This window comes from Colletotrichum scovillei (assembly GCF_011075155.1).
Source record: "Colletotrichum scovillei strain TJNH1 chromosome Unknown Contig00006, whole genome shotgun sequence".
In the NCBI taxonomy this organism is placed as follows: Eukaryota; Fungi; Ascomycota; class Sordariomycetes; order Glomerellales; family Glomerellaceae; genus Colletotrichum; species Colletotrichum scovillei.
The window spans coordinates 4579611-4604941 of NW_023336264.1; the positions used below are offsets into that span (position 1 = coordinate 4579611).

At 58.3% G+C, this 25331-nt stretch overlaps 10 protein-coding genes across 10 annotated transcripts; 5 read left to right on the top strand and 5 right to left on the bottom strand.

Annotated features, from left to right (window-relative positions):
- Positions 1-20: 20 nt before the first annotated feature.
- On the bottom strand, positions 21-2397 carry HER10_EVM0010304 (tetratricopeptide). Its single transcript, XM_035479768.1, has 2 exons — positions 1876-2397; positions 21-1825 (listed from the first exon to the last, which is right to left on the bottom strand). Exons 1-2 carry the CDS (start codon positions 1970-1972, stop codon positions 57-59), a joined length of 1866 nt encoding a protein of 621 aa, XP_035333228.1. The 5' UTR covers positions 1973-2397; the 3' UTR covers positions 21-56.
- A 548-nt stretch (positions 2398-2945) lies between these two features.
- On the top strand, positions 2946-5080 carry HER10_EVM0010509 (eukaryotic initiation factor 4E). Its single transcript, XM_035479966.1, has 3 exons — positions 2946-3570; positions 3621-4466; positions 4514-5080. The coding sequence occupies exons 1-3, from the start codon at positions 3539-3541 to the stop codon at positions 4683-4685; spliced, it is 1050 nt and encodes a 349-aa protein (XP_035333255.1). The 5' UTR covers positions 2946-3538; the 3' UTR covers positions 4686-5080.
- Positions 5081-5349: 269 nt separating this feature from the next.
- On the top strand, positions 5350-11850 carry HER10_EVM0009365 (uncharacterized protein). The gene is made up of 3 exons (XM_035478855.1): positions 5350-8673; positions 8724-8871; positions 8919-11850. Exons 1-3 carry the CDS (start codon positions 7575-7577, stop codon positions 11713-11715), a joined length of 4044 nt encoding a protein of 1347 aa, XP_035333102.1. The 5' UTR covers positions 5350-7574; the 3' UTR covers positions 11716-11850.
- On the bottom strand, positions 5394-7040 carry HER10_EVM0000493 (ubiquitin carboxyl-terminal hydrolase; the record flags this gene model as incomplete). The annotated part of the gene is made up of 1 exon (XM_035470273.1): positions 5394-7040. One exon carries the CDS (start codon positions 7038-7040, stop codon positions 5394-5396), a length of 1647 nt encoding a protein of 548 aa, XP_035332044.1.
- Positions 11851-11867: 17 nt separating the features above from the next.
- On the bottom strand, positions 11868-14664 carry HER10_EVM0002618 (WD repeat domain-containing protein; the record flags this gene model as incomplete). The annotated part of the gene is made up of 3 exons (XM_035472324.1): positions 14461-14664; positions 14383-14410; positions 11868-14335 (listed from the first exon to the last, which is right to left on the bottom strand). The coding sequence occupies exons 1-3, from the start codon at positions 14635-14637 to the stop codon at positions 11868-11870; spliced, it is 2673 nt and encodes an 890-aa protein (XP_035332300.1). The 5' UTR covers positions 14638-14664.
- Positions 14665-14713: 49 nt separating this feature from the next.
- Positions 14714-16641, top strand: HER10_EVM0004124 (uncharacterized protein). Its single transcript, XM_035473777.1, has 2 exons — positions 14714-14970; positions 15016-16641. Exons 1-2 carry the CDS (start codon positions 14725-14727, stop codon positions 16561-16563), a joined length of 1794 nt encoding a protein of 597 aa, XP_035332465.1. The 5' UTR covers positions 14714-14724; the 3' UTR covers positions 16564-16641.
- Positions 16642-16679: 38 nt separating this feature from the next.
- Positions 16680-17401, bottom strand: HER10_EVM0010608 (uncharacterized protein). Its single transcript, XM_035480062.1, has 3 exons — positions 17135-17401; positions 16957-17080; positions 16680-16897 (listed from the first exon to the last, which is right to left on the bottom strand). Exons 1-3 carry the CDS (start codon positions 17165-17167, stop codon positions 16719-16721), a joined length of 336 nt encoding a protein of 111 aa, XP_035333269.1. The 5' UTR covers positions 17168-17401; the 3' UTR covers positions 16680-16718.
- A 112-nt stretch (positions 17402-17513) lies between these two features.
- On the top strand, positions 17514-18449 carry HER10_EVM0002727 (trafficking PGA2; the record flags this gene model as incomplete). Its single annotated transcript, XM_035472428.1, has 1 exon — positions 17514-18449. The coding sequence occupies exon 1, from the start codon at positions 18000-18002 to the stop codon at positions 18447-18449; it is 450 nt and encodes a 149-aa protein (XP_035332317.1). The 5' UTR covers positions 17514-17999.
- Positions 18450-19002: 553 nt separating this feature from the next.
- On the top strand, positions 19003-21751 carry HER10_EVM0003145 (uncharacterized protein). Its single transcript, XM_035472830.1, has 2 exons — positions 19003-19415; positions 19465-21751. Exons 1-2 carry the CDS (start codon positions 19194-19196, stop codon positions 21673-21675), a joined length of 2433 nt encoding a protein of 810 aa, XP_035332368.1. The 5' UTR covers positions 19003-19193; the 3' UTR covers positions 21676-21751.
- Positions 21752-23352: 1601 nt separating this feature from the next.
- HER10_EVM0009095 (glycosyltransferase family 17) lies at positions 23353-24969 on the bottom strand. The gene is made up of 2 exons (XM_035478594.1): positions 23752-24969; positions 23353-23704 (listed from the first exon to the last, which is right to left on the bottom strand). Exons 1-2 carry the CDS (start codon positions 24699-24701, stop codon positions 23539-23541), a joined length of 1116 nt encoding a protein of 371 aa, XP_035333073.1. The 5' UTR covers positions 24702-24969; the 3' UTR covers positions 23353-23538.
- Between the last annotated feature and the right edge of the window lie 362 nt (positions 24970-25331).

Sequence of the window (25331 nt, forward strand, 5' to 3'; positions counted from 1 at the left end):
TAACCGATATCTATGCTGGTGGACCCCACGCCAGATAACAGCACTGCCGCGCCGGGCTAATCATCATCAGTCATCTCCATCATGCTTTCGCCTTTTTCGTCCTCGTCAATGAGCACCCGCGGCCGGCCGACCTTGGCCTTGCCTTTGGCATCACGCCGCAGCTTCGGGAGCTTGTTGGATATGCGCTCCCTGGCGGCCGCTTTGCCTATCTCGAGCTCCTGCTCAAACGCCTCCAGCTCGTCGCCCTCGGCAACGTCAATCGTGGACGTCTCTTCCAGGGCCTTGTTCAGTAGCTCCGTAGCTATGCTGTCTTGTGGGTTAATTGCGAGCGCCTCGTGCAACGGCACGACGGCCTTTTCTGGGCGGCCCTCTTCAAGATAGATGAGCGCTTTCGCGCAGAATATCGTCGCGTCCTTGCCGCCCTGTCGCAGGACCTCGTCGAACTCCATGTGTGCGTCCTTCCAGAGCCGCAGGCGACGGTACGCATGTGCCAGGTTCGTCCTTGGCGCCAGCCAAGCCTGCGGGTCAGAGTCAATGTCGGCGGCAATCTTGAGTGCCGCCCGGAAAAATTGGACAGCCTCTTGCGGCTTATCCTGGTGATATTTGACGACGCCCATCTCGTTTAGAAGAAGGGGGTCCGTCTTGCACAGACCGTACGCCGTCTTGAGGAACTCCTCAGCTAGTGTCATGTTGTTGAGTGCGTGGTTCTGCATGCCCAAAAAGACCTGCGGCAAATGTGTCCCCATGAAGAGCCTCGCTGCTGTGGAGTAGGCCGAAATGGCCTGGTCGTGCTCGCCCTCGGCGGCAAACGTGTGTGCGAAGCCGATCCACGCAGGGCCAAAGTGCGCATCCATCATGCTGGCCTTGCTGAAGTACCGACGGGCTTCTGCAATCTTGTCAATCGCAAAGTAGTATATGCCCACGGCCAACCACGAGCAGGGCTCCTCGGGGTGGTTGTCCGCTAGGTCGTGAGAAACCAAGAAGAGCGCATTCTTCATCTTGAGCTGATACAGACATGCCAGGTGCAGAGGGTGGACGCTAAAGTTGTACTTGTCGTCCTGCAGAATGGACTCCGTAATGGCGAGGGCGTCTCTATACCGACACTGCGTGTAGAGGAGGTCGGCCTTGGCGAGGAGGAGGTCAGGGTTGTCCGCCAGACGGTAGTGCGTCGACAGAGAGTCGCACGCCGCGGTGAATGCCGAAGGTTCCCTATACTTTGACAGCCGCGTGGTGTACAGCATCTTTGTGAACTCTGCCGCCTCTTGTGATGAGGACACGTCCCCGGAAACGCTGATGGCGTCAAAGTCGAGCGACTCGAGAAATGCCCACTCCTCGTCGGGCGAGAGCAGAGCATTGGTCATGAGCTGCTGGAAGGCCTCGAAGCACTGCACGTCGATCCGCACGGCATCCTTGTAGCACTCCTTGGCCCGGTCAAAGGCGTTCTGCTTGGCGTAGCAGATGCCTCGTAGGTAGCACATGGCGGCTTCGTATTTGCGGTTCGTCGCTTCTTCCTCTGCCGCCTCGTCGCGGGCGTGTCTGTCTCTTGAGCTGCTCTTGGGGTGGCCGACCGCGCGACCTAATGGCGCCGCATTCTGTTGCTTCCGCTTGTTGCTCGCATTGTTGATGAGGTGCGTCGGATTCCGCTCGCCGAGGATGGCCAGGGCCTCATCGAATCTCGACTGCTTGACGAGGCAGTGCGCCGCTAGGTACCGACAGGAGACGTTGCGAGCGACAAGGTCCTGTTTTGCGAGGAACGTCTGCGCTCGTGTGTAGTTGCCGGTAGCAAAGTGGACTTGAGCCAGCCAGAAGGCGTCCTTATCGTCGTCTGTCCACGTTAGACAGGCAGAGCGGGCTAATGAGTGCCATCTCACGTACTGGTCAGGGCTAGCAGCTTGTCGCCGATGAAGATGGCGGAATCGTACTGGGCCTTGTTCAGGGCATCCTGCCTCCATTCCCGCAGGAACTTTTCCATGGCGCAGCGAGGAGTGCTAGATCGTGGGCATGGCCGTGTGATGAATGTGACAAAAGAGTGGTGGACTTCGTGGTTGACGTCGGATGCCGATCAACGGTGAGGTAAGCGCGTCGTGGGCTCAGGCGCGACGGGAATCTGCACTTTCTTTTCTTTGGATGACGGGCAGGAATTGGAGGGGACGTGGATGCACTGTGCACCGGGCGCCGCCAGGGGTGTGGGCCGAGTAAATGGCGGGGTAGGCCAACCAGAGGGCGTCGTTGCGTCTCTCCCAGGCACACCACGTGGGTGCCGTTGATGTTGAGTTGCTGACAGCGTCTTGATGACCCATTGATATCTGTGTTATGGCATCTTGTCTTTGGTGTTGTCTGTAGATGGGCATCTGTGGTGTCTTGTCTGTAGGCTGTCTTGCATCATGTCAGGTCGTTGTTGTGAGGCTCTGGCGCTTAGACGGCACGGCGCTGAAAATAGCACGTCAACCGCCACAGCCAGAGCTCCTCGCTGACCGTCACTGCAACTTCATCCATGACTCCATTGTGGCCAATGCTAGGCACCTGGGCTGGGTCAGCCGGCAATTGTTTCAGGCCATGCACGTTCTGCGCTTCCCCATCCGACCGTTGTGCTTTTGACGTCCATCCCAAGTGCCGTCAGTGATGCTGGGTATCTCAGACGGGACTATGCGAGTAAAGGCATGTCCGCCCAATCCGAGAAATGCAAGTGGTGAATTAAGAGGTTGGGTGCTGGCGCTGCCCTACCAAAGGTATCCGGGCCCAAAGCTGGGTACGGCGGGCGTCTCCAGCCCCGAGGCCTCAAGGACACCTCGCTGTGACCTCACTGCACCTCACTGTGGTGCGCCGTTCCAGCGTGCCTTTCTGCCCTTTTGGGTCTCCTCATTGGCTGCAACCTCCCAGTGGACCCATCAGGGGTAAGGCTAACCTGGGCTAAGCGAGGCGCTATCGCTCTATCCGCCATCGATAACAAGGTGACGACTAAGGTCGAGGAGGATGGGGCATCAGTGTCCATACTCCGTATTATTTTTTTTCTCTTCAAGCTGTTCATTGTTCCCCATCAGTCGATAATCCATTCGCCTTTCCCACTCCCGCCTCACAACATCGCTCAAACACTGCAGAGAAAAAATCCCAACCAACGTCTGTAATACCCACACACAAACAAACCTCCCTCGAGATACCACACCGACGCTACCTTGCCTCTCTCCAAACGAAAGAACCTCCCTCTACCCCCCCGGTCAACCTCACCCCCGCCGAAGCTCTCGCACGCCGCCATCTCTCCATCCCGTCTCTCCAACGGCCATCGACTCCTCTCCTCTCTGTGCCTCTCCGTCTCCAAACCAGCCCCTGCAGCAGGCCCTCGTCGACCGCCTCTGCCCGCAACGCCCGCCGCCGCCGCCATCCCGACCTCATCGCATCCCAACGCCATCTTGCCCTGTCCCAGCCGCCACAACTGCGACCATTCACCACAAACCAAGGTGCCGCCGCCCTTGACGTTTTGAGGGATTGACGAGACCAAGCCAAATTCACTCCTCCCCGGAAGCCGTCGAAAGCAGTCCTAATGGATAACAACCTATGGACCCGCCGCACAAAGTGAGCCTTTCGTCCCTGCACGCTATGCCTTTCCCCACTGACAAACGCAGCTCTGGCAAGCTTTCACTCTCGACAAATGGTAGTCCCGCGCCGGGCGGTGACGCCAACCGAAACGGCTCCTTTGCCAAACGATTCGGCGGCGATACGTCCTCACACGGCGGCAAATCAAATCCCTTCAACAACGTAACGACCCCCGGCGCGGGCGGCATGGCGTCGCCCACCACCGCCGGCGCGGCCAACGCCTTTGGCCTGGGTTCCGGCGCCTTCGCCTCCTTCGGCTCCGCCAAGACGCCCAAGTCCCCCGGCAACCCGTTCGACCTCGCCATGGGCAAGATTGGCGGCGGCGGCGCCAAGGCGGCGTCGCAGCACGACCCCGCGGCCAAGGTCCCCTCCATCGCCCCGATCCCCGAGAAGAAGGCCCTGGGCTCCCAGCCCGCCTCGACCCGGACGTCCTCGGAGCAGCTGCGCGTCCACCCCCTCAAGTACGAGTGGGTGACGTGGTGCCGGCCGCCCCAGCCAAAGGGCCAGCCGTACCAGGAGTACGCCAAATCGCTGACGCCAATGATCCACTGCAACTCGGTGGAGGAGTTCTGGGTCGGCTACCCCCACCTCAAGCGGCCCTCGGAGCTGTCCGTGGGCTGGGAATACCACTTCTTCAAGCGGGGCATCCGCCCAATCTGGGAGGACGACGAGAACAGAAGCGGCGGCAAGTGGGTGCTCCGTCTCAAGAAGGGCATCGTCGACCGGTACTGGGAGGATACCGTGTTTGCGCTCCTCGGCGAGGCCTTTATCGACGCCAGCGAGGAGGTCTGCGGCGGTGTGGTGAGCGTCCGCAACGGCGAGGATATCATCAGTATCTGGACCCGCTCGACCGGCGGACGCGTGCTGAGGATTCGGTGAGTCCCTTGGATCATGTGTCGAGACTTTTGGCTAACCCCCGCAGTGAAACGTGGAAGTCGTACCTCAAGTGCCCGCCCAACACGCAGTTCGAGTTCAAGTCCCACGACGAGAGCATCCAGCACCGAGCCGCCATCGAGGAGTCCCGCCGCGAGAAGCAGCACGACAAGCGAGGCAACAAACAGACCACCGAAGAGCAGAAGCCCGCCGCTTCGTGAGGAGGCATACTACTCCCCGAACGACATGACCCTCCTCGCCCGGGAAAACGCCACGCCAACAACCTTGTTGCATTTTTGTTTTTGTTTCTCTCTCCAAAGCCATCTTTGATGTTTATTTGTACACTATTGGATCCACTACCCCCCTTACGACGGATCTTCATAGCATTCGGGGGTTTCGTGAAAACTCCCGACAAAAAATACACCTATATGGGGAAAAAATGAGGAAGCAGGTTTGGAAACATTGGAGACGGATGTGTGCTCCCCTTGATGAAGGGGGGGGATCGAAAGGCTCTCTCCCTTTGGGAATTTACGATCAATCTTTTTCGGTCTCGGAAACGGGACTCGGCAAAGAGGTTTGTGAGGAGGGGGAAGGGAAACGGAACGGGGGGTCAGCGGTCAAACGTTTAGCGGTCACGTTTGTTTTATGGGTTTACGAGCCAGGGCGGGCGGGTTTATGCATTTGGCTACAGCCCACCAATTCCCAAATCTCATCATCTTTCTCGGGAGGTGTAACACTAACCTGCGATGCGAGTGTCGCATGCTTCGGTATGCTTTTGTTTGGGCTGCTGGAGGCGCGGTCTGAAAGGCATGGGCCGTATGGATAGTCCCAAATGACTACGAAATGAGCTCACTCTGGACCATCACTGACATGAACGTGACTTGGGTGACATGGGACTAACGCATCCCGTATGGCATTAATCGTACAATCTACGCTTTCCTCGGCGTCCTCCGCCTCTCCCACACCTGCAGATACGTCTCGCCCAGGTACAGCAGCTCGCTCTGCACCTTTTCCACAAATAGATCCTGGCACGACACCCACTCGTCGCGCCCCTTATCCTTGAGCTGCACCTTCCACGTCTTGCGCTCCTCTCCGCTGTCCGCGACGTCCTCCTTGGCGCGCACGGCCTCGTGGACGACGTTGGCGACGAGGTCGTACCAGATGGGTTCGCCGGGGGGCCACTCGCCCGGGTTCGGCTCGACGTAGGGGCTCACGTCGAGGCCGCGCGGGTCGAATGTGACAATCGTCGGGTTCCGCTCCGACACGAACTTGTTCTGGCTGAAGCGCTTGACGTGCAGGACGAGGTAGGGTGGTAGGGGGTGCAGCAGACGATACCGCTTGCGCTGGGCGAGGTGCTCTTGCGCGTGGATGCCGTCGTATTTGGAGAGGATGGTCGTGAGGGGCACTTGCGGGATGATGTTCTTTTCGAGCTCGTCTTGGAAGAGGGGCGCCGCGGGGAGGTCGAGGGTGAGGAACATGAAGCGGGATGAGGTGACTGATACAGCAGCGTCTTCGAAGCGTAGACGGTCGCCCGCGTCGGCGCGCGCCGTGATGGCTTGCGACTCGACTTTGAGCTTCCCCTGGAAGATGCGCTGCACGACGGAGCTGCCGGGTTTTGTTTTCGACCCGCCGAGGCCCAGGTGTAGGTTGTTCAGGAACCACGACAGAAACTCGACGGGGTCGGACTGCGCCGTGAGGGTGAAGCGCTTATTCGACAGCAGGGAAATCTCCTGGAGCAGCTCGTGGGGGGAAACGTGGGCCTTGAAGGCGCGCGGGTTCCAGATCTTGCGGACGAGGATGCCGAAGCGCTTGGCCAGCTCGGAGCGGGATGAGAGGTCTTCGAGCAGGCAGAAGTTGCGCAAGGGGGCGACGTGCGCGAGGGCCTGCACCACGACGTTGAGGTAGTCGTTCTCCTTTAGGTTGTTCATACCCACGAAGCCGGGTGCGTATTCCCTCCCTGCAAGCGTAAAGGATGCGCGCAAGGGCGTCCGGTCGAGGGCAGCGACTTCGGGTTTCGTGTAGCGCGGATCCGAGACGAACTTGATGTCGTCGAGGGACTTTGACTTGACCTCGTACCCCTCCGGGAGGACGTAGACCTTTTGCGTCTGCATGTTGATGAAGACGTGGTGGTTCTCGTCGAGGGCGTGGAAGTAGGCGTGCGATTTCGGGCCGCGGCCTTGGTAGTAGCGGCCGCACACCAGGCACGCGTAGACGTTGATGTTGGACAGGCTGACGGAGCAGAGCTTCTCGAAATCAAAGTCGAGAACGTTGCGGTCTATCGTGTCGAGGTAGAGGTCGTCGTAGCCGTCTGTCGGCGCCGATTGACGAATCGGGACATGTACCGGCGCGTCGTCCTCTATTTCGCTGTCGCTTTCGGCATCGTCGTCTTTTGGTGGTATCTCGGCCGTGTCGTTTGTGGGTGTTGCATCGTCCGTCGTTGTCGCTGTGTCGTGCCCGTTTTCGAGCGAGCCGTTGGAGATGAGGGAGTCGACGGTTCGTGAGCGTTTCGACGCTGGCGAGTCGATCCCTGCGATTTCGTCGAGGGGATCCTCGGCGTGACGTTTCCTATGCGCCATGCTGTGTGTGTGTGGTGTCTGGAGGGGTATCGAGTGGTGTTGGTGGTTTCGTTGCGAGTGCGAGGCTGAAGTCGCAGGTATGGATTGGTGGTCCCTGGTTGCAGGCGTGGAAAAAGTCGCCAGTCTATCGCTCTAGGTGCACGCCCCCACTGTCGGAAGCCACGCCCAGAGCTTCTCACAACCTCATCCAGACATCAGTCACTACACGGCCACAGACGACGCAAACCTATCTGCAATGGCATACACCAATCCCGGGCACATCAGGCTGCCGAGTCGCCAGAGGACACCTCGGATGCTGGCGCATGCAGCACATGCCCAATGGGCCAGTCAGCGTCGCTGCGTATCATCCAATAGCATCGGAAGCGCGTGACCTGGTGTCAGCCGCAGCCTGATCTTGAAGTGAGGGGCTCTGGCCCCGTTTGCCGCAGTTCTGTCATGATTAACTGATGTCTATCCGAAGATTGCGTCGCAAGAGCGATAGTTCGTTGAGTCAACGCTCGCTCGTGCGTCCGTCGTCGACGACAGCAACACGCCATGGCTACTCTCCCGCCTCGCCGCCGCGAAGACTTCACTGTCGCGGTGATTTGCGCCCTTCCACTGGAGTTCAACGCCGCAGAATTGGCCCTCGACGAGCTGTGGGACGGCCTTGAGCATGATCTTGGCAAGGCTGCAGGTGACGCAAACACCTACACGCTTGGTCGAATCGGCAAACACAATGCCGTTCTCGTCCTCCTTTCCGGCATGGGAAAAGTGAATGCAGCTAGCGCGACTGCCAGCCTTCGTTCGAGTTTCGGGGGTCTCAGGCTTGCTCTCCTATGTGGCATATGCGGTGGGGTGCCTAATGTCAACGGCGATGGGGAGATGCTGCTTGGAGACGTCATCATCAGCAAAAGTGTCGTTCAGTACGATCTGGGGCGGCTATTTCCAGGCCAGTTTGAGCCGAAAGACACCATACACGACACTCTGGGTAGGCCGGTCAAAGAGATTCGGTCCCTGCTCATTGCATTCGAGACCCATAGGCAAAAGCAGAGGCTACAAAAGGAAATCTCCAAAGGTCTTGCAGAAATCCAAATTAAGGCAGTCGAACAGAGCTACGATGTCGACTATCGTAGACCACTACACGAAGACGTGCTCTTCAAACCCGATTACACCCACAGGCATCGGAAAGACGTACAGTGTAGCTGCAGCGAAACGCAGACGTGCGAGCAGGCGACTAAAGCGACATGCGAGGAGCTTGGCTGTGACTTTGGGTACCGAGTGTCTCGAAGACGCCTGGAGAATCGGCAAGCCGGGCACGAGAAAACCTCTGCGGAGCACCAGCCTTGTGTTTTCCTTGGCTCGATTGGATCAGGAGATACCGTCATGAAGTCTGGCAAGGACCGTGACCAGATTGCGAGGGACCATAGCCTCGTCGCCTTCGAAATGGAGGGAGCTGGAGTTTGGGACGAAATCCCCTGCATCATCGTCAAGGGCGTATGCGACTATTCCGACAGTCACAAAAACAAGACTTGGCAACACTATGCTGCGGCAATAGCTGCGGCGGCAACGAAGGCACTTCTCGATCGTTATGCGCCTTCAGCCGGCCTGATTGAACAGGTTAAGCAAGTCGAGACGACTGCCTTCTCGCCAAAGTGTAAGCGCGTCTCCTACTTGCATCACCGAAATCATGCTGAAAGAGCACAGTTCTGGTACCATATGTCAAGAATCCCGAGTTTGTTGGCCGAGAAGAGATCTTCAACCGTATCGCGCATCTATTCGGGGACACGCAGACTGGTCCGGCCACTGCGAAGCTACGGTCAAGAGTGGCACTCCACGGGCTCGGCGGTGTTGGGTAAGACGAACTTCACACCACTCCAAAGCAAGGCTAACACCAAGAAGTAAGACGCAAATCGCCTTGGCCTACGCCTATTGGCTACATGAGAAGTCTCCCGAGGTTTCCATCTTCTGGGTCCACGCCAGCAACCGCCAACGCTTTCGCCATGCTTTCACATCGATCGCTCAAGTATGTGGCATCCCGGGCTACGACGGAAAGAAGGCCGATACACTTTTCCTTGTGAAGCAGTGGCTTGAGAGTAATAAGAGCGGTCGTTGGCTACTGATTATCGATAACGCCGATGACAAGGACCTGTTCTTTACGGACTCTGAAGAAGACGGCATTGGAGCAAATGTGCCGGAACCTGCATCTGAAGGGGGACTAGGCCGCTTCATCCCAGAGTGTCTCCACGGATCCATCCTCATAACGACGAGGGATATGCAGACAGGTCTCAGGATGACAGCTGGGACTCCCCCAATCAAGGTCAATGAGATGATCGATGCTGAGGCCGTTCAGCTGCTACAGTCCTTGCTCCCAAACCACAATTTTTCTCCCTCAGAGGCAATCGCGTTAGCATCTCGACTTGAATACTTGCCACTAGCGTTGGCACAAGCAGCTTCCTTCATCCTCAGAAACTCCATATCTATCAACGCCTATTTCCGAATACTGGACAAGAGCGACTCTAGTTTGGTGCGCCAGCTGAGTGAGCCTTTCGCCTCCATAGGGCGGGACTCGGAGACGCCTCATGCCCTGACGGCCACCTGGTTGATTTCTTTTCGCCAAATCGAGCAGCGGCATCCCTTGGCTGGCAACTTGTTATCTTTCATGAGCATGTTTGATCGCCAAGCTATTGCAAAAGACTTTGCCGAAGTCTACTGCTATGAGCAGCTGCGTAAGAAGTCAGACTCTGTCGTCGAGGTGGACGGCCCTTTTGAGGGGGACTCTGGCATTGGCTCCGACTATACTCCTGATTTAGGGAGCGCCAGTGCCTGTTTCGATGCCAGTTCCGATGCCAGCTCTGAGACGACTCTGGAAGTCACCAACGCCTTGGGGATTCTCCAGGCATTTTCGTTTATCTCTCAGGCGGGCAATGACACTTACGACATGCATCGACTAGTGCATTTAGTCACACGCAAACGCGTCTTGCAGGAGAAGAAGATGCGGCAACTTTCAAGCGAGGCTCTTAAAATGATGTCTCGTGCTTTTCCTCTCGGCAATCTCAAGAATAGGGTGGCGTGTTTTACATATTTACCTCATGCCCTCGCAGTTTTGGCACGTCTGGACCTCCAGTTTGATGATGAGAAGGTCCACGCTGCAAAGCTATTGTTTAATGTGGCCGGGTACTTCGCGTACCTACGGCAACATCGGGAGGCAGAAAAGCACCTGAGGCGAGCTTTGGAACTTCAAAGAGCGGTATTTGGGCAGAATCATCCGGAAACTCTTCAGTTGACGAGCGCTTTGGCGTCAAACATCGTCTATCAAGATCGTTCAGAGGAAGGAATCGAGTTGCTTCTGCCCACGTTGGAGGTCCAAAGGAGGCTCCTGATAAAAATTCATAGGCAAGTACTCGACACGCGCCGTCACCTTGCGTTTGCGTATATGAAACAGAAACGCCATAAAGAGGCAGAGAAGCTGCTTTTAGAGACCCTCGAGATCTGGGAAGGAGGCGGCAACGATAAACGGGGAGCTTCAAGAGCCTTAAGCCAGCTAGCAGATGTATACTTTAAGCAGGGACGGTATGTGGAGGCAGAACAGTTGCAACTGCGGTTATTGGAGGGAAATAGGAAATTGCTCGGAGAGGACTCTGAGGCTACACTTTGGACTAGGGAGAGGCTTGGACGTACATATCAAAGGCAGGGCCGTCTATCGGAGGCAGTGGATATGATTTTACAGGCGCTGGTTCGAAGCAGAGTGTTAATGGGTGAGGCACACGCCGATACGGTAAATCTCATGTGGGATTTAGCACTTGTCTACATACAACAAGGTCGTTTAGAGGCGGCTGAAGAACTCACATCCGAAGTGGTGGACATTAGGAGATCATCGATGGGCGAGAAGCATGTAGACACTCTACAGGCCAGCATTAGTTTAGCACAAGTCTACATAAGGCAAGGTCGTCTGGAAAAGGCAGAGGAGTTGCTTCTGAAGGTGCTAGACATACAGAAATCTACAAAAGGCGATGAGCACGAGGACACGATATTGTCCATCGCACAGTTGGGACGAGTCTACAGCAAGCAAGGTCGTCTGGAAGAGGCAGCAGGTTTATTGCTGAAAGCGTTTGAGACGTGGAAAACCACGAAAGGGGAGGAGCATGAAGACACGATAATGGCCATCGCAGACTTAGGAGTAGTCTACAGGAGGCAAGGTCGTCTGGAAGAGGCAGAAGGTTTATGGCTGAAGGCGTTTGAGATGTGGAAAACCACGAAAGGCGAGGAGCACCAAGACACAGCATGGATTATGGGACAGTTAGGGCTCTTATATTATGATAAAAACAGACTGGTAGAAGCGGAGGAGCTACAACAACGAGCGTTGAAGGTGAGAAGAAAGGTTTCGGGGGAGAAGCACACCGAGACTTTAACGCAGGAGAATAACTTGGCTTGGACATGGTGGGGTCAAGGTCGAAAAGAGGAAGCGATTCAGCTGATACGGAGATGTGCCAAGGCTACAGAACGTGTTCTTGGTCGAGGTCACGAACACACAAGCGACTCCCTCAAAGCATTGTCCGACTGGGAGAAAGAGATGGAGGCGGAGGACAATAGCGAGGATGAGTCGGGAAAGCCGAGCGACGATTCCAGCGGGGATGGAGGAGACGCATATGTAGGCTCCGACGACGAGTCGGACAATGGCGAAGGAGCACGCCTATAGACATTCAATCAAAGCCATAGCGAACATCGATTGCAACACCCGCTCTGCCCAAGTCGGTGTTCAAACGCTGCGATCAAAAGCACACTCACGCCGCACCAGGTCGACAGTACAAAACCAAGAAAACCTTCAATTTTAAACTCCTACATCTACTCTCACACCATTATGACATCCGCCGCGGCATCCTCCATGGCCACATCATCTTCTATCGCGGGAGGCGCGAGACTGTCCATCTCCCGCAGGGTATATTCCACCAGGTAACTCTCGTCCACGAGCTCGTCCGTCCGCCTGTAGTGCCGCTCGGTGTACACGCGGAGCGCGTTGAGCACCTCCTTGAGGCTGCGCTGGCCCCGCGCGCCCTTGACCGAGAGGTTGGAGAACTTGGACGCCGGGTAGCTGCGGACGAGCGTCCAGAGGATGCGCTGCGCGACGGCGGCCGTCCGCGCGTTGGTGTTCCAGTCGCGCAGGCGTAGGAGCAGGGTGAAGAGCTGCTCGTCGGAGAGCGTGGCGAGGACCTGGTCGACGGCTTTGAGGCCGCAGAGGCTGCCGGGTTCCGGGGTGGAGGTGACGACCGAGGTGAAGAGGCTGAGGAGGCGGCCGGGGTGGTTGAGCTGGAGGGCGAGGACGATGGCTTCGCGGTAGGAGCCATGGTGGATGTGGTTTTGGAGCTCCTGCTCTTGCTCGATGAGCTTCTGGGCGGCTTCGGTGGCGGCGGCCTGGGATTCGGCGGTGGTGTCCTTCCAGAAGGTGACGAGGGCGTCGCCGTCGCCCGAGACGACGGTGTTGTCGACCGGGTGGACGGCGAGGGCCCAGATGCGGTCCTCGTGGTTGTCGAGGGTCGTTTCGGCCTCGCCCGAGTTGGCGTCCCAGACCTTGACGAGGCCGTCGCTGCCGGCGCTGGCAAACTGGACTTGCTTCTTGCCCTTGCCCTCGGGCTTGGGCATGTTGAGCCAGGCGACCTTGAGGACGCTGTTGGAGTGGCCCTCAAAGGTGCGGATGCACGAGTAGTCGTTGAGGCTCCAGAGCTTGACCGTCTTGTCGGCGCTGCCGGTAAGGACGACGCCCTTGCCGGCGACCTGGCCCTCGTCGCCCTGGATCGCGGGGCACCCCGCGGGGGCGAACTTGACGGACCACACGCCGCGCCTGTGGCCGCGGAGGATGCCCTGGACCTCGCCCTCGGCCACGGACCAGATCTTGACCATTTTGTCCTGGGAGGAGGAGGCGAAGAGCTGGCTGGCTGGGTGGACGTCCATGGCGTTGATGTCCTTGTCGTGGGCTTTGCGGGTGAAGACGGCGCGGGATCCGCCCTTGCGGGTTTGCTGGGGTTCCCGGGGGATCTCCCACTTCTTGACGGTCTGGTCTTGGGAGCCGGTGAAGAGGTATGGCGGGGGGTGGCTCAGGGGGTCCTTGAACTGTGCTGATGATTCTTGGGGGGGCTGCTTCGGGAGTGCCACGGCGCCGACCGATTCCGTGTGGCCGGTGAAGGTGGCGTAGCATGTGTAAGAGTTATTGGCGGGGTCGACGCGCCAGAGGCGAGCGGTGTTGTCCTTTGCGCCGGTAGCGATCCAGTAGCCTGACCAGTCTACGTCCAAAGAGACGATGATGTCGTCGTGGCCCTTGAGCAGCGCGATATCCTGACCAAAGTACGTCGCGTCTTCTGAGGAGTCCTTGACTGAAACAATTCGAATGTCCTCGGCGTTGGTGGCCAGCGCAAGCAGGGAGCGGTCGGGAAGAAGGTAGTTGAGATCGATGATGGAGTCGTGGGTTCCGGAGATGCGTCTAAACGGCTCCATGACCGATCCCTCGACGGCATCCTTCTCTGGCACCTTGTACATCGCCAGTGTGTGGTCGACCTGGACACACAGGATAAAGGGGAGCTCGGGGTGCGACACGGCACTGACGACTCCCTCCGCCTCGGCTTTCTCCGGCTGATCCTTTGTGAGCTCGCGGCCCGTGTCGGTGTCCCAGATCCGGAGGCAGCCCTTGGCGCCAGCAGAGTACGTCAGGCGGCCGCCGTCAACGAAACCAACGGCCTCGACGAGCTCCAGGCACGGCACGACCTTTCTAATCTTCCATGACCGCGCGTCCCACCAGATGATTGTCTTGTCTCTGCTGGCCGAGACGATGGCCTGCTGTTCGGGGGAGTAGTCGAGTCCCTGGACGCTGGAGACGTGCGAGTCGAGGCTGGCGACGGCGGCGCGCTTGTGAAGATCCCACACCCGTACTTTTCCATCCTGGCTACCGGATACCAGGCGCCAATTCGTCGTTGTCGACGTTGTCTCCTCAGTCTGTGTCGCCTTCTTCCCCTTCTTGCTTGCGTCCTCGTTCGACCGCGCCGCCACCTCGAAAAAGTGCAGAGCCGAGACGAGCACGCTCGGTCCGCGGAAGGTGTGCGTGACGTATCCGCCGGCAATGTCCCATACCTTGATCGCTCCGTCGGTGCCTCCGGTCGCGAGGAGGGTGCTCGTTCGGTCGACGGCGAGGACGACGACAGGGGTTCCGTGGGGTTTCAGCGAGCGCGTCAGCTTCGCCTCTATCGTTCCGTCTTCGGTGGTCTTGAGGGCGTAGATCTTCATCGCGAGCGATCGGGAGCAGATGATGAGGTGCGAGCCGGAGGGGGTCACTGTAGCTGTTAGTTGGTGGGTTCCGTCGGGTACAGAGTAGACATACGGGTCAGCGTCGAGATCGTTTCGCCATCCTGACACTTAAGTTAGCCATGCATCTCTACAGACGTCCCGGGGCGCATACTCCTTCAATCTTTGCCAGATGCTTCCCGTTGGAGGGGTTCGTGAGGATGGCGTCCTCGCCGAGGGGCGTTGCGAGAATCTTGGCGCCATTGTCCAATGCGACGGAACCGCCGGTGAAGATGGGCCGTATGACCCGTTCGGGCTCGAATGTTGTCTTGAGGGGCTGTTTGCTCGCCATCTTGTCAGTCTATCGAAGCGGTGCAATCGGTCGCGACATGCGGCAAGCAGCGGTTCGTCCCAGATTTTTTTTTTTTCGTCTGGCGGGATGATGCTTATCGATAGCGTTATCTTATCGGATCCGCTTTCGTGCAGGAGCTCCCGTCTCCAAGACCACTTCAAGCCTGGAGCTTGGGATCATCTGCGATTGCAGACTTGCACCTTCAACTTGTGGATTAATTCTAATCTACCCAGACGATCTAGAGTACTCTCTCAAACCGTCCCATACCGCCCATGGGCCATCCACCCACCTCTCAACATGACGAGACTCGGTCCATTGACCGCGCAGGCCTTGGTACGATTGTCCCCAACCCACCCCAAACCTCACTAACGTCCCTAGGGCCGCTCGCCATTTGACGATGTGGTCGACGGCGAAGGTGAAGACGACCCGCATGCGCCGACCCAGCAGTACGATAACCGCGGACGACCGGTCAACCCCGAGACGAAACGGATGAACCGCGACATGGTGCGATCACACAACGAGGTGATGCAGGTCATTGGCGTCGCCGAGCCGGACAACACCCCTTCCACCGCTGAGGTCGATTCGGTGCGACGATACTTCAACTACGAGGATGCGGTGGGCACGCGGCTGCTGCGGTTCGGGCGCGCGCTGGAGATTGCCGGCGTCTGGGGTATCAACGGCATGCGACTGCGCATTCTCCTGTACAGACGCTACGCCGACATTTCCTTCTTTGAGCTCTTCCAGCACGAGCGAAGCCAGCGGTCGATATCGTCCGCTCTCATCACGGGTCTGCCGACCTTCCTCGGCGGTCATGTCTTCAAGATGGCCACCTACTGGTTCTACCCATTCCCGAGGAAGAACAAGTTTGTCAACACCGCGCTGTCGTACATCCGGGTGCACCTGCAGCTGTATGTGTTCCTGCAGAGGCTGGACATTATCCCGTCTGCGAGATGGTTCCCCTCGTTGAGCTTCTTCATCCCGGGGTCGCCCTCGTCGCCTATCGCAGCGCCGGCGCCACCCAAGGATTTTAGCGTGTCGTCTCTGGTGCAGTACGCCGGCGCGTGGTGTGTGAACTCGATCCCCTTTGTTTCGTACGTCATCTGGGGTCAGATCTGGACCGAAGTCACTGGCCACCTGTGGCAAGAGTTCTACGGACGACTGCCGAATACTGTGCACCACCGCAAGCCTCCGCCCCCGGCGCCTCCACTTCCGCCGGTAACAATCCCGGAGACCCCGGAGCCGGTGCCCGACGTGGACCGGCCACAGCCTGAACCTCTCTCGGAGCTGAGGAGCGAGGACATCCTCGAGGACATACCCCCGGAAGCCGAACCTAGCGACACACCACCCGTTCAGGCAGTGCGCCGACCAAGCGCCTTCTCAGCTCGGGGAGAAGACTACGGTAGCGACGACGAAGAGGACGGAGGCATCAGCGCGACGCTCATCAGTTTCGACGTGGAAGCAACGGACTCGACCGATGCGCCTCCTGGGCTTTGGTCCGCCGAGTTGCGACCAAGCACGGGTCCCGAAGGTTCCGGGTACGGCGCCGCGATTCAGTACATGGACACCATGCTGACCAGGCTGCCGGCGTGTCTCGCGTCAGACATCTTCACGGTGATCTCGGGCTACGTCCTGGTCTCGCCGTACGAAGCCGTCGCCCTCCGGCTGGTGGCAAGGTCCTACCGCGAGAGGATGGGTCTGCCCACCTTTGACATCCACGACACCAACATCTTTAGCGGCATGACGCTGCGGGGCGTGACCAACTTCCTCGGGCTGGAGTTCTTGCACCTGGTGATTGCGGGCGAGCTGTGGGCTCTCATCACGGGTCTCGCGCAGTGGTTCCACATTACGGAAGAGGAGTGGAAGCTGTGGAACGAGATTGAGGAGGCCGAGGCCGCGGAGGAGCGGAGGCGTCAGGGGCAGATTTGAGTGTGGGATGGCGTTTGTGTAAGGTCATTGGGATGGTTTGGCGTCTGGCGTATGCAAAACAAGATACCTCAAGCACAGTAGTCTTTCAACTGGAGTGTTCGTAACGTTCGTAAATTTGGGGGTATCAACAGTACGTAGGAGTTCCGACAGCTGCATCATCTCTTCTGCTTGCCTTTGCCCTTCCTCAGCTTCTCCGCCTTTTGCTCCTCGACGAAGCCGCGGACAATGTCGAGCAGGTCCGGGTTCTTGCGGGCCAGCAGGACGACGTCTTCCGTGTGGACCGTCGATCTCCGCGCGTGCCGGCTGAAGCTCTCTAGGTCGGTGGCCACGGATTCTGGTGGTTTGTCAGCACGGAGGAAGTTAAAGACACAGCACCTCTTGGCTAAAGCTCACCGATCTGGGCCCAGACCATTTCGGTCAGCGCGCCAATGTACTGCGGTGTGGCGTTGCAGTTCTGCTTGATGGACTCCTCGTCGACGATCTTGCCGACTGCGAACCAGAGGGCGGCCTTGAGACGCTGGGCAGTTGTTAGTAATGTTTCGTTTGGGGATTGGACACGAGAGATGGGTACCTCGCGCTCGTCTTCGTTGGACATGTCTGCCATCTTGACTTTCCCACTTTACGCGACGGACGCGTCGCGGGGTTCTTGAGGGTATAAGGGAGTCTGAGGAGATTCAAGAATCACTTGGCCAGGTATGGTAGTCACGGCAGGTCGACACGCCAGCTCAGTCAAGGTTTCTTGCGAGGCACTCGGTATGACTATCTGTCGACGATGGCGGTATACTGCTCTGGGGACCTGGACATGTCGTCGGGGATCGAGAGGATCACATGATGTCGCGCCCCTTTCGTGAGGGTGATGACTAAGCGCTTCAGGCTTGGAGCCAGGCTCCCGCCAGCATCAGGGACACAGGGAGGCTACCATTCGCACTTAATCACACCAACAGTCTCAAGGTCTTTATCAATAGGCAGCTAAGGCATTGTGAAGAAAAGGCCTCTTAGCCACCAGTAGATTGACGCTGACAGAGTCCTCCGAAGCGTTGCCCGTCTGCAAATCCCTAGGGGATCACTTACGGAACGCGCTGTGACATCACTGGACGAGCCCCCTGTAGGACCCTGGACTGACCGCTGAGCCTCCACTGTCCGGCGAGCTTCTCCATTGCCGTGCTGACAATTGGCCACAGTTAGCGGGCTCCTTCAGGTGGGGTCTGCGCAATTTTGACCGCGCGGGCCGACCAGTTCAACGTCGCGATATTTTCTCTCGGCCGCGACCATCTTCGTCTCTGATTCCTTCTGCCGTCGTTGCTTCGAACGCTTCATCAGAGCCAAACTATCCTGCGTCCTCCGTCAATCATCCTACGTTCGATCATCAAACGAGCGCACTCGCGCAACCTCCAACCAAACGACACACCTACGGAAACCACCCCACCACCGCCAAGATGTCCGCCGTCATCAACCTCCTCAACACAATCTGGACGCGCTTCAGCACCAACCTGCGCGGCACCCTCGAGGGCATGTCCGCAGAGAAATGGATCCGCCTCGTCATCATTGTCGGCGCCTACTGCCTGCTCCGCCCTTACCTGATGAAGCTGGCCGGCAGCTCGCAGATGAAGCAGCACGAGACCAAACCCGAGGACGAGTTCGACGGGCCCAAGGCAAAAGTGCAACCCAACACGCTGCGCGGGCAGGTGGATATCCCCGAGGACAGCGACGATGAAGGCACGAGCCAGGCCACGGGCGCGACGACGTCGACCGACTGGGGAAAGAAGGCGCGCAAGAGGCAGCGCGACGTGCTCAAGAAGATGATTGACGCCGAGGAGAAGAGGCTTGCTGAGCTGCAGGAGGACGACGAGGACAAGGACATTGAGGAGTTCTTGGTGAAGGAGTAGGGGGTGTGATGGGTTGGAGCGGCTGGGGATGGCGTTTGGGCTCTTGACGGTTGATAGCATCATTAATACCAATGTCGGTGCCTCTGTCTATGGAATGTGTCGTCGTGATGGAGCATTTGGTCATCGTCTGGGAGAGATTCTGGAGCATGGAATCGTCGATGGGATGCCACACGATGTCTCTCGCACTTTTGGCCTGTCGATGCGACGATTCAGGCCCAGAAACCCAAAGGATGGTGCCCGAGAATGACTCTCTGAATGCCATCAGGTTCCACCCATCGACAGTGACACCGTTCTCGGCCTTCCAGTGCTTTGTTTGCTATCTCCTAAAGTCATCCTGGTCGCGCAGTCATCAGAGACCCAAATCTCTGGTCAGCTTCATCGCCAGCGCTGGAGAGCCTCGTCAATCTGGCGACCTTGCTGACCACGGCCACGCTAGGACCAGCTGTCCGAGACAGGGATGGTAGTTCCACTAAACTTTCGTCCCCTGTGACCTCCACTTGACCAATGCACCTCGACTGCACCTGCTCCGAGAAATCGACTTTCCAAACGCGTCCCACGGATCAGGATCCAAGAATCTTTCTTGATCATCACCAGCATTTTTTGGCCCAGCTTCGCCCGTTGGATGGCAATTGCGGCACCAGCGACGATACTCAATTGATTGCCCCTCACTGAGCGCTTGATTGCACCGGCTCAACAAACACATGCGACGAACCGATTGCGACAAACGCCAGGCGCAACTGCGAGATGGCTTCCGCACTCCCAGCGGCCATGGCTGCTGCCTCATCCATTGACCCGGCCGCGGCGACATCGACCGACTCCCCTCCTGCCTCCAAGAAGTTCAAGGCATCCGACCTCCCCCTACCATCCGCAACCCGAGCCGCCATCGAATCTCTGGCGCACAGCTTCAAGAAGAAGGGCGGATACGACGCCATTCGCAAGGAGGTCTGGGACAAGTTCGCAGCGAGCGTGAGTCTCTTCTGGCATGTACTCACGTAACGAAGACTGACCCGCGCAGGATTACGAGGCCCAAGTCACGAAAGCCATCCTCGAGGTGGCCGAACAGGAAGTCGAACGCAACCCCGGCCAGCTCCTTACCCTCGACCGAGGCAAAGCTGCCGCACTGATTGACGGTGCTCTCGAGCGCTCCGGCGTCTACCAAAAGGCAGAGCAGGTCATCACACAACTCATCGACAGGGCGTCCATCGAGGAACGCATGCGGCAGCTGCGCCGCGCTGACATTGGCGAAGACGAGGCTGCGGCAGAGCAAGAGCGGGGAGCCAAGACGGACGAAGACTATCACGCAGAGACGTTGGCGAAGCAAGCTGAGCGCGAAAGAGTTCGGGAGGAGCTGAGACAAAAGGAGGCCGCCATCGAAGAAGAGAAACGCAAGATTGCGCGGGAAGAGCGCAAAAAGGTTGAAAAGGAACGCGAAAAGGCCGAGGAGAAACGCAAAGCCGAACGAGACGCCAGACGGGCTGCCAGAGAGAAGCTGCAAGCAGAACGCGAGGCCGAAAGAGAAGAGCGCCGCCGCCAACGAGACAAGGAGCGGAGCCGGGAAAGGGAGCGCGACCGCGACCGAAGCCGCAGTCGCAGCCGCAGCCGCCGCAGAGATAGAGATCGCGACAGAGACCGTGATCGGGACCGCGACGAGCGCGACCGCGAGCGTAGGGAAGAGAGAGATCGCAAGCGCAAAGAGCGGCACGAAGAGACCGAGGAAGCCAAGCAGAAGCTTTCCCAGGAGCAGCTCGAGAGACTCGAACAGGAAGCCCTTGCGGACCTCCTCCGAGAGAGCAAACGCAACACGGCAAAGCAACCCGAACTGGAGATTGACGAAGCGCTGGCGCCACCTCCTAGGAAACTGGCTCCCGCGTCTGCCATCATGCCCTTTAAGAAGGTTGCCTCCTCGCGAGACTCGCAAAAGGCCGCAGAGCCGAAGAAGGCGGTAGAAGTGAAGAAGGAAGCTCGGGATGCCAGCGTCACCGCGACACCAAAAGCCGATGCACCAGCTGTCAAGGCTAGAAGCCGCAGCCGGTCACAGGCGACTGTCAAGGACCGCGAGAAGGACAAGGAGGATGACGATAGACGACGTACGCGAGATGATGACGACCGCCGCAGACGTGATCGTCGGTCTAGGTCTCCTCGACCGCGTGATCGATCTCGCGACAGACGTGACAGATCGCGGTCGAGAACCCGGCGCGATCGCAGCAGGTCTCGTCGACCCGAAAGGCGGGAGAGGACCCCCTCGCGCACTCGATCCAAGACGCGCCGTGACCGAAGCAGATCTCGCACACGCCACGACCGCCGTGACAGGAGTCGGTCTAGGTCTCGCGATCGGAGAGACCGTGTTCGCGACAGGCGAGACCGCAGTCGCTCACGGCGCCGCGAGAGGAGTCGGTCACGGGTTCGCAGAGACCGCAGCCGGTCTCGTGTGAGGGCCGATCGCCGAGACAAGTCGCGTTCCCGCTCTCGGACCCGCCGAAGCAGGTCTCCACGGCCTGACCGGCGCGAGTCGATTCGTCGTGACCGCAGCCGCTCTCGCCCTCGCCGGGATCGCTCTTCTGATCGAAAGCCCTCTGAGCGCGATCGCAAGAGCCGATCTCGCTCGAGACATCTTTCTCCCGTGGTGCGATCTACTCCCCGGCTGGAACGCGACAAGGACGAAAAGGAGGCCACCAAGATGGTCGAGGTCCGCAAGCGCGAAAAGGAAGCCAAGGCGTACCTTGCCGCACAGCGCGAGGCTCGAGAGAAGGGCATGCCGGTTCCCGGAATCGACGATAAGAGAAGCACGGGGGATCGCTCGCCCGAAGCGAAACGCAGGCGAGATCTGGATGAAATTGATCGGTATGTGCCCCCCGGCAGAGACCGAGAGCGGCCCCACGACCTGGCACGGGATGACGAACGGCGTCGGAGTCGCTCGCGCAGCAAAGATCGCGAGCGGGACAAGGACAGAGACCGCGCCAGGGACAGAGATCGCGATCGTGACAGGGACAGAGATCGAGACAGGAGAGACAGAGACCGCGATAGGGATCGGTCGAGAGATCGCTCTAGAGACCGACGGGACCGGGAGAGGGCCAGGTCGAGAGATCGGGATCGGGACAGGGATAGGGACCGTGATCGTGACCGCGACCGTGACCGCCGCAGCCGGAGAGACCGCAGCGTCTCGTCGCGGAGGGATAGACGGGATCGAGACCGGAGCCGGAGCCGCCGAAGGAGTAGGAGTCGCTAGTTGCCTCTGCGCCCGGCGGGAATGGTTCGTTTTGCCAAGGAGGGTTAATGGGATGGGACTGTGAAAAATAGGGAGGGTACGGCATCGGGTCGTCTCGCGTGAACAGGGGTTATGGAACATTATCACATGGCTCACTGGCATAGGGCTGGGACGAAGGCATCGGTAGCATCAGTAGCAACAAACGCACAGTGATAGCTCTCGGGGTTGTTGTCTCAAAGTGAAGCTCGCCTTTCCTGTAGAAGGATGTCATCAGCTGTGGCGGACATACGGCAGTTCCGTATCTGATGCGACCGCCGCCGATCCACAACTCTCCATAGAAACACGGCGCCGAATAACTCCACAAAAGCGGCTTCGGTCCGGACAAGCGACCGGAGACCCGGAACAACAGGGATCCCAATTTCCAGACCGCCCACGCGGCGTGTAGCTGTCATGGACTCACGGGTATGGAAACGCGACGGGCGGCGTATCCGAGGGACCTGGAACCCTGCACCATCCTGCCTACGCTTGCGCCGCCAACGCCAACGCCAACGCCTCCACAGAACCTGGGTTGGAAGGCAGAGATGATGGACGCGAATGCCCTCTTTCCCTCCCCCTTCCAGACTACGATTTCTCGGACAGCCGCGAGCTAAACCAGTCCTTGAGATCTTTTCAGATTCCCAAAATTGCCAGATTCCAGTTGAACACAAAAACTCGAGGCGTTCGGACGACAGCGAGCCAGCTAGCATGACTCAAAGACTCTTACGCACAGTCTGCTCATCTGCTCATCTGCCCATGGCGAGATTCGGGCAGAACTTTTCGCTTTCGCGAACCTTTTTCGCGAAAGCCCCATTGTCTGCTCCTTTGACGCGTAGACGATTCAAACTTTCCTGCCGCAAATTGACCCCCATTTCCAATCAACCCCGTCGGGAAACTTACACGTCGTGCCATCACCGCCAGCTTGAAGGCCTGACAAGGGTGCAGAACCCATTGCGGCATTCCCAAACGTGCCAAAGCCTTCATCCGCGGCAGTTTCGAATATCGTAGGTCTATAGCTCTCTCCAGTTCAATATGGCCTCCCTCTATGCTACACTGCTACCCTACACCCCCAAGATAGAGAATAGCAAAAACTCTGATAAGCCCACCGAGCTTCCAAATCCGTCCGGCGTAGCAATCATTCCCGGTCCCTCGAGCCTCAGCAGCCTGGCACCGCTCTCACATTAAGGTTTCCCAAAAACGCACTATAGTAAGCAACCCCCTTCCCTGAATAGACTCACGCAGCCACGCCATCACAATGAACAAACGTCCAGGGTCCAGCCTTGCCACCGTTGGACCCAGCAAACCAATAGCGTTGCCGGTGGGCGGCCCTGTTCAGATTGCCAGAGATCTGTACGCAACAGTGTTTGGGCAACGATTTGACAAGCCAGCCAACCAGCCCCAAAACCACGTCTCAGAAAAGGTCCCGGCGGTTCCGTCTGGGGAAACTCTATTCTAGCTTCGCGCAAGTCGCAAACGTCCCCATCTGAACTTTGTTCCACGGAGTGCTCCGGTTTCTTCGCGCAAAGTTGCCGGCGGACACGCAATTTTGCATGACAAGTCCGCTGTGCGCGCGCAGCTTCACTATTCTCACTTAGGCACTTGGCATGCCGCCTAGAGGGGCTAACCCGAAGATGGCGCCACGAAATTTATATCCTTAAGGCAGGTGCGTAAAGCTTCATAGTTTGATGAAGATGGGCGGCCGAATAGATTGGAATGCCGCGAAATTAATGGTACAAAAGAAGAAAAGACGGAAAGAAAAATAATGTCTCTGTAGGTCCCTCCCGCGGGAACACAGGTATCCAACGCCCCAAACGCCTGTAGTCCAAGTCCTGCCCACGCACACGGCACCTAAGCCGTGGGCGTTGAGGTGGCCTTGGGGGTGTAGTCCCTAAAGTTGGCATTGAGCGGATCGCGGTCCAGCAGGTACTTGAACTTGTCCGAGTTCTTCTTGACGTAGTCTGGCACGTCGTGGTTCTCCTCGATGCGGTCAAAGTTGGACTCGCCTCGGCCGAAGCTGTGTCGTGTTAGTCAGAGTCATCCAAAGTCAGCAGACAGACTTACATGTCGTGACCGCGGCGGGCCACGGAAACAATCCAGTCGGGGTCCTTGAACTCGGGCTTGTTGAGCTCGGCGTGGGAGAAGGAGTTGATCTTCTGGGCCATCTCCTCGACGGTGCTGAAGCAGTAGCTGCAGTGCCAGCCGCCCTGGTTGAAGTGGTGGTCGTTTGCGTTGTGGCGGAGGTCGTGGGGGAGGACGGTGTCGACGCCGCGGTAGACGGTGGCCTGGGGGTGGTTCCAGTCGTTGCGGGAGAGCCACTGGTAGGAGTAGTAGTAGATCTTGGAGTGGATGGAGACGCGGGGCGGGATCTCGCAGTTGCGCAGGGCGCGGAGGACCTCTGGCTTGGGGATCTCGTCGACGTCGGAGACGATGAGGATATCGTCAATGGAAGCCTGCTGCTCGCCCTCGAGCGTGGGGATGACCTGCTCGTACATGGCGTTGCGGCTCTTGGCCTCGCGGTCCCAGGTGCTGCTCTCCTTGAGGGCCTCGAGGTCCATCTCGCGGAGGATCATCTTGTGGTGCCACGGCTTGAAGAGGTCCCAGTTCTCCTTGATGTACAGCGGCTTCTGGTTGTCGGTGAAGGTCAGGGCCGACTCAAGAATGACAAAGTAGTCAACGTAGGGAGCCATCTGTCCGAGGCGGACCTCGAGCATCTCGACCTCGGTGTTGATGAGCAGCAGGTCGTACACCTTGCGCTTGCGGACCAGCTCCGCGTTGGCCGGCTTCAGGCGGAAGTGGTCACAGTACTCGACGGCCTTTGCGGGAGGGAGGACCTCGCTGTTGCCTGCTTTGGCAAGGCCATCGTAGGGCGTGCTGTTGGGATGTGTGATCTTGCGGGCATGCTCGGCCACCTCTGAGTGAAGATCGAGACGCCAGACGAGCCAGATGAAAACGAGGGACGCCACCACGGCCAGATACTTGATCTGGTGACTTGACGATGGTTTGTTCATCATGTTGGCTGGGGTATAAGCACAAGTGACGAAGATGAAGGAAAGGATGCCCCGAGAGAAACCGCTCAAACCTTGAGCTGCAAGATGAACAAGACCACAGAGAAGAGAAGATGGGGAACGGCAAACTATCGGCCAACTCTTGCGAGCAGTGAAATAGAAAATGGGCGAGGTGAGGGGTACAAGCTGAACTTGTTGAACTCTGCGAGGGACACAAAGTCGGCTGGCGGTTGGCCTGAGCTCTCTCAGAGTTCAGTCTGAGTCGTCGGTCTCGAACGTTTCAGAGGACAATCCTATAAGTGTCTCGCCTCCGCTAAAAGGCGTCGTCCGTCATGCTTGTACATTTCTAAGCCCGCCGAGCTGAGGTCCGCCCTTTGATAGTCTGGACAGGGGTGGGCGTTAATTGCAGTGTTGGAACCCTTTGGGCCCTAGGGGCCATGCCATTCGAGAACGTGATAGCGGGAATGCAATCACCGAACGCAGTGCGGCGTGCCTGTGGCGGACAAGGCGATGCCGCGATTGACGCCAAGATGGGCCAACAGGCAGCCCAACAGACAGCCGCAGGAACGTGTAGACCCGCGATGGCACGAGATGATCACGACGGTGTCCATATGTAGACGGGACGAGCGGACGGCT